This window comes from Euleptes europaea, chromosome 1, assembly GCF_029931775.1.
Source record: "Euleptes europaea isolate rEulEur1 chromosome 1, rEulEur1.hap1, whole genome shotgun sequence".
NCBI classification, from domain to species: domain Eukaryota; kingdom Metazoa; phylum Chordata; class Lepidosauria; order Squamata; family Sphaerodactylidae; genus Euleptes; species Euleptes europaea.
The window spans coordinates 14,376,928-14,383,748 of NC_079312.1; the positions used below are offsets into that span (position 1 = coordinate 14,376,928).

At 47.3% G+C, this 6,821-nt stretch overlaps 1 protein-coding gene across 1 annotated transcript; it reads right to left on the reverse strand.

Moving 5' to 3' along the window:
• Window positions 1-415: 415 nt before the first annotated feature.
• Window positions 416-5,925, reverse strand: LOC130493776 (zinc finger protein 345-like). The gene is made up of 4 exons (XM_056867403.1): window positions 5,772-5,925; window positions 4,853-4,960; window positions 1,228-2,400; window positions 416-1,101 (listed from the first exon to the last, which is right to left on the reverse strand). The coding sequence occupies exons 1-4, from the start codon at window positions 5,923-5,925 to the stop codon at window positions 416-418; spliced, it is 2,121 nt and encodes a 706-aa protein (XP_056723381.1).
• Window positions 5,926-6,821: the final 896 nt, after the last annotated feature.

Sequence of the window (6,821 nt, forward strand, 5' to 3'; positions counted from 1 at the left end):
TATGGCTTCTCTCCTGTGTGAATTTTCTGGTGTAAAGAAAGGCTATCCTTCCGACTGAAGTTCTTCCCACACACCAAGCATTTATGTGGCTTCTCCCCTGTGTGAATTTTCTGGTGTAAAGTAAGGTAGTTCTTCTGACTGAAGTTCTTCCCACACTCCAGGCATGTACATGGCTTCTCCCGTGTGAATTTTCTGGTGTAAAGAAAGGCTGGCCTTCCGACTGAAGTTCTTCCCACACTCCAAGGATTTATGTGGCTTCTCCCCTGTGTAACGTTTCTGGTGTAAAGTAAGGTGGGCCTTCTGACTGAAGTTCTTCCCACACTCTAAGCATTTATATGGCTTCTCCCCTGTGTGTATCCTTTGATGTTTAGTGAGGTCGCCACCACTAGAGAAGCTCTTCCCACACGCCAAGCATTTATATGGCTTCTCCCGTGTGAATTTTCTGGTGCAAAGTAAGGTGGGCTTTCTGACTGAAGCTCTTACCACACTCCGAGCATTTATATGGCTTCTCCCCTGTGTGAATTTTCTGGTGTAAAGTAAGGCTACCATTCTGACTGAAGTTCTTCCCACACTCCAAGCATTTATGTGGCTTCTCCCCTGTGTGAATTTTCTGGTGTAAAGAAAGGTTGGCCTTTTTACTAAAGTTCTTCCCACACTCCAAGCATGTATAAGGCTTCTCTCCTGTGTGAATTTTCTGGTGTAAAGAAAGGCTATCCTTCCGACTGAAGTTCTTCCCACACTCCAAGCATTTATGTGGCTTCTCCCCTGTGTGACGTTTCTGGTGTAAAGTAAGGTGGGCCTTCTGACTGAAGTTCTTCCCACACTCTAAGCATTTATATGGCTTCTCCCCTGTGTGTATCCTTTGATGTTTAGTGAGGTCGCCACCACTAGAGAAGCTCTTCCCACACTCCAAGCATTTATATGGCTTCTCCCCTGTGTGAATTTTCTGGTGCAAAGTAAGGTGGGCCTTCTGACTGAAGCTCTTCCCACACTCCGAGCATTTATATGGCTTCTCCCCTGTGTGAATTTTCTGGTGTAAAGTAAGGCTACCATTCTGACTGAAGTTCTTCCCACACTCCAAGCATTTATGTGGCTTCTCCCCTGTGTGAATTTTCTGGTGTAAAGAAAGGTTGGCCTTTTTACTAAAGTTCTTCCCACACTCCAAGCATGTATAAGGCTTCCCTCCTGTGTGAATTTTCTGGTGTAAAGAAAGGCTATCCTTCCGACTGAAGTTCTTCCCACACTCCAAGCATTTATGTGGCTTCTCCCCTGTGTGACGTTTCTGGTGTAAAGTAAGGTAGTTCTTCCGACTGAAGTTCTTCCCACACTCTAAGCATTTATATGGCTTCTCCCCTGTGTGTATCCTTTGATGTTTAGTGAGGTCGCCACCACTAGAGAAGCTCTTCCCACACTCCAAGCATTTATATGGCTTCTCCCCTGTGTGAATTTTCTGGTGCAAAGTAAGGTGTGCCTTCTGACTGAAGCTCTTCCCACGCTCCAAGCATTTATATGGCTTCTCCCCTGTGTGAATTTTCTGGTGTAAAGTAAGGCTGTCCTTCCGACTGAAGTTCTTCCCACACTCCAAGCATTTATGTGGCTTCTCCCCTGTGTGACGTTTCTGGTGTAAAGTAAGGTGGGCCTTCTGACTGAAGTTCTTCCCACACTCTAAGCATTTATATGGCTTCTCCCCTGTGTGTATCCTTTGATGTTTAGTGAGGTCGCCACCACTAGAGAAGCTCTTCCCACACTCCAAGCATTTATATGGCTTCTCCCCTGTGTGAATTTTCTGGTGCAAAGTAAGGTGGGCCTTCTGACTGAAGCTCTTCCCACACTCCGAGCATTTATATGGCTTCTCCCCTGTGTGAATTTTCTGGTGTAAAGTAAGGCTACCCTTCTGACTGAAGTTCTTCCCACACTCCAAGCATTTATATGGCTTCTCCCCTGTGTGAATTTTCTGGTGTAATGTAAGGCTGTCCTTCTGACTGAAGTTCTTCCCACACTCCAAGAAGTTATGTGGCTTCTCTCTTGCATGAACCCTTTGATAATCAGTTAGTTGGCTATTCTGCGAGAAGCTCTTTCCACACTCCAAGCAGCCACATGTTTTCTTTCCTGATTGGATCTTCCATTCTATCTTAATGCTGGATTTGCAGCCCAACCTTTTCCCTTTCATGGGACACTTATTCCTTCCCTTTTCTCTTTGTATTTTGCTTTGGGCTGGTATGTCATAGATGTTCCTGCCCTGACAGTCAACCAACTCCTTCCTCCGCTTCTGTTTTCCTTCCCGTTTTCTTCTCAGCTGCCTTCGAGGTCCGTCTCCATCCCAAGGTTCCACCACCTCCAGATCCTCGTCTCTTTCTGAAGACACCCCTTCTAGTTGCCCCTGTCTTTCAGTATCTGCTGCTGGAAAAGAGAGCAAAATCAAATAAGAGCCTCAGGAAACAAAGACCAATTAACATGAGCTATCATTACCAAGTGGATTTTTTCCCGATGGGAACTGGAGGCTGGGAAAAGTAAATACCAGCAAGAGAAAAGGACAGGGAAAGGAAGTGGGGGACAGAAGGGTAGACAAAAGAGGAACTGCTTCTCTGTATTGGAGTGGCCACTGGGCTCTTGCTGAAAGGACTCCATGGCAGCTCAATCCATGTGCCTTCATGCTCCTAGTTTAAGGAGATTTTTGTCCCTTGGGACATGGAAGGAGGCCAGCCTTTTTCTGCCTCTATAGGAGGTATACATTTGCAAATGAATGTATTTATTCAGAAAATTCATATGCCGCCACCCTAGGAAACCTCCCCAAAGAAGCTTATACAATGGAAGATAACAAAAACATAGATCTTAAAAACAGCCCTCAGAAACTCAGGTAGAGGAGCAAACCAACAAAACACGTAGCAGCTGAACATGGAATTTAAACATTCTTCTGGCTAAAGGTAGACTATAACACAATGATTTAAACCCTCTAGGCTGGATTACTGTAACTCACTCTACGTTGGGCTGCCCTTGAGACTGAACCAAAGGCTTCAGCTGGTACAGAATGTGGCAGTGAGGGTCCTTAAGGGGTCCTCTCTCCATGAACATATACAGCCAGTGCTCTGTCAACCTCACTGGCTCCAGATGGAGTATCGGATCAGGATTAAGGTGGTGGTTGTGACCTTTAAATCATTACACGGTCTGAGACCCTCGTATCTTTGGACCGCTTCTCCTGGTACAACCCCCGAAGAATGCTGTATCCTGCTGATAACAACTTGCTGGTGGTCCTTGGCCCTAAGAGTGTGCGGCTGTCCTCAACAACAGCCAGGGTTTTCTTCGCCCTGGCTCTGGCCTGGTGGAATGCTCTGCCTTGTAACATCACGGCCCTGCGGGACCTAAAAGAGCTCTGCAGGGCCTGTAAGACAGAGCTATTCCACCAGGCCTACAACTGAGGACAGCCACAGGTGGCATTAATGCTGATCTCCCTATTCCCCCACCCCCTCCCTCTTACCAACTAGTGTACTCATGGGGGGTAGCCTGCCCGCTTGGTTATGGCATGTGTATATATATATATATACATATGCAACTTGTAATTTTACTGTTGTTACCCGCCCGAGCCTGGTTTTGTCTGGTGGGGGGGGGGGGGGGCTAGAAGTGCAATAAACAAACAAATAAATAAATAAAAGGAGAAGAGTTGTTTTTTATATGCAAACTTTCTCTACCACTTCAGGAAGTATCAAACGCTGACAATCACCTTGGCTTCCCCTCCCCACAACAGACACCCTGTGAGGTAGGTGGGGCTGAGAAAGCTGTGACTAGCCCAAGGTCACCCACCTACCTTCATGTGTAGGAGTGGGGAATCAAACCGGGTTCTCCAGATCAGACTCCACCGCTCGAAACCACTGCTCTTAACCACTACACCACACTGACCGGGGTAAAGAGAACTTAAAGGTAGCATTGGCACCAGGCGAACAACAACGGAAAGGGCCTCCCACAGGCAAGTTGCCACCCCTGGAAAAGGCCTGTCTCTGGCCCTCACCTGCCACACCTCGGAAGGCAAGGCAGAGCTTGTGAGGAGGAGCTTAACTGTTGGGATGGACAGGAAAGGTGGAGAGGCGGCTTTTTTTAAGGAACCTGGCCCCAAACCATTTAGGCCCTTATAGGTACAAACCTACATTTTGAATTGTGACCTGAACAGGCACTTAGGACAGTTCTTTCAGCACTAGGTTGATACCATTCCTGTATCCTGACCCTGACAATAGTCTTCCTGCTCAATTTAGGGCCGTTTTCAAAGGCATCCCCTCAAAATCAATATTCCAACGAGCACCACCAAATCTACATCATATATCTGGCTGCAGGGATGGGTGCAGATGGGGTAAGTAATGGACTGCTGGGAGCGCTGATTAAATCACCTCAGGGTGACACAATGGGGATTAACTAGCCCCATTGTCCAGCCAGGCACACCTTCTGGGCAAGGGGAAAAGTTCAGCGGTCAACCGCCTTCCTGCCCAGGCTTGACACACAAGATGGATCCCAAAACTCTCAGAGAGGCATCCATTTTGCGTGGAACAGTCATCTGCTGTCATGCCAGTCTTTGGCCCCTGTGCCTTCGAGGGGTCCCTTAGCGGGAGGAGGGGTCCGACTGCTTACAGGGAGGCCCCTGGCAGAGGGAACAATAAAAACTAATTTATTAACCAAAAAGTATTTACAGTTAAGAAAACAAGAGAGCGGTTATAAAAGTGGAACAGTGGCAACATCATGCCAGAACAGGAAAACAGAGAGCAGGAGAGATAGATAAAATGTGAATACATGGAAGTGCCTACAGAAAAAAAAATCCAGCAAAATAAACTTAAACGTCCCTTTCACTGTATGGCTGTCTCCCCCTTACCTGACAAGGGGACACCAGTACACCTGCCCGATTCTTCAGAGCTTTGGAGAAACCGCATGTTTCTTGGATGGTGCTGCAAATCAAGGAATGGTCCCGGAACCCAAAGTCCTTCAAAGAGAAAAGAAGACAACACGAAGAGATTTAGACTTTCCAAGAATATATATGATGTTGAGAATACACCTTGACTTTGGGGGACAGGGGGCTATTCAAACAGACGACAGGATCTTTGCTTCCAGCTTGATGCAGACACAATGCAAACATTCCTAGGAACAAATACCGGACAAGTGGCTCATTCAGGAAAAACTCTGAGGTAAATATTAACCATCAACCAGAAGTTATGGGATGTTAGGTCTTTAATAGAGCCTGCCTAAAGAAAATCTCTCAGATGGGTTTACAATGTATAAATACAGCACTTTGCTGCAACTTGGTTACCCGCTGGACCTGGCAACCCCTAATACGGATGTCTACTCAGAATCCTACTCATATCTACTCAGCGGGGCTTACCTTGGGAAGGTGTTGTTAGGGTTCCACTATGGAATGCAGGGGTCCGCAACATGGTGCCCGTGGGGTCCTTGGCATCGGCTGCCACCTTGAGGCAGCTATTTGGTTGCTGAGCTCACCATGCCACGTCAGAATTCCACATTTGCCCGCAGGCTCAAAAAAGTTGGCAATCCCTGGTGTTATGCCTCAGTACGTTCGGCTCCCCAATCAGAGAAACTGCAGCAAAGGTCTGATACTTCCACAGGTCTCTATAATTCACACTCCTGGCAAACTAATCCCTTTTCACCCCCCAAAGACTTTCTACTGGTAACTCACAACCGTCAAAACCAGGGAGACGAGATTTCTTATTACTGATGGCCTGGATTTGTTGCAGACGATTCCTCTCCCGCAGACAGGATAAAAGGGACAAGATCCTTACCCAAAGAGGCCGCAGTCTCGTAATTCTCCTGCATGACTTCCCAGTACAGAGCTCTTTGGGACGGATCCAGAAGAGCCCATTCCTCCTCCTTGAAGAACACGGCCACCTCCACAAAGGACGTGGGGGCCCCTGAAAGAGGATTTTTCCTGTTCATCGTCTCTCGCTGCTCCTGAGTATTCACACAAGAAAGCAGAATCCCATATGCAGGTCATTTGGGGAAAAAAGATGGAATAAATCAAACTAACGGCAAGAAAAATTAAACAAGTCTTTTTGACCCTGAAGAGTAACTCACAAATAACATGTATTCTGGGAAACTGGAGGGGTGCCATCTTGGAACAATACTCTAAGCGATACGGATTCAGAAAAGTGTGCCTAACCAGACTCCTCTTGGGTCCACTTTGCTTAAAACTTGCGTGGAATTAAACGCAAATTGACACAGACTGACTGTTTCTGTACCCACAAAAATACTGTTTAACAATTCCATTATAAATATTTTTAAACGCCCCTGTGTACTGGATGGAGCACAGGATCTCCCCCCTCCCATTACACAACTTCAAATCTGCTGCATTTCTGCTGAAGTCTTTTGGCTTTGATTCTTAACCTGTGTGAGGTGATTTGGCCTCACAGAAACAGAGCATGTATGTGACTAACAGCCAATGTAGCTTAGCGGTCAGTGTGTCAAGCCTAGGTTGACCCAAGTTCGAATCCACACTCTGGGAGAGCCTGAGCTGCTGGCATGTGCCTCCACACAACACGTGTTTTTGGCTGTAGAAAAGTTAACAGCTCAAGGGAGAGATTCCTGAGATAGTTTTCTGTGGTGAGGGAACTCTTGGCTTGGAGAGACATCCCATCACCGGAGGCCCTGCCCACAGCCTGCCGAGCTACATCCCGGTGCAGGCTTTTCAGCCCGGGGCAGGTCAAGGACTGGGGAAGAAGCGGCCGGTCTGGGTTAGCAAATTCCTGGCGATGTGAGGGTGGGGCCAGGGGAGGGACCTCAATGGAGTTCAGCTGTGACTGTGGGAAATCCCCAGACCCCACCCGGAAGTTGGC

Excerpts from the sequence above, each read along its gene's own strand:
- LOC130493776 (XM_056867403.1), bottom strand. The coding sequence starts at position 5,925 with ATGAACAGGAAAAATCCTCTTTCAGGGGCCCCCACGTCCTTTGTGGAG. Across the intron at positions 4,961-5,771 it reads CGAGACTGCGGCCTCTTTGG|GACTTTGGGTTCCGGGACCA; the intron begins GTAAGGATCTTG and ends TTCTCTTTGAAG. Across the intron at positions 1,102-1,227 it reads GGAGTGTGGGAAGAACTTCA|GGGAGAAGCCACATAAATGC; the intron begins GTCGGAAGGATA and ends AAATTCACACAG.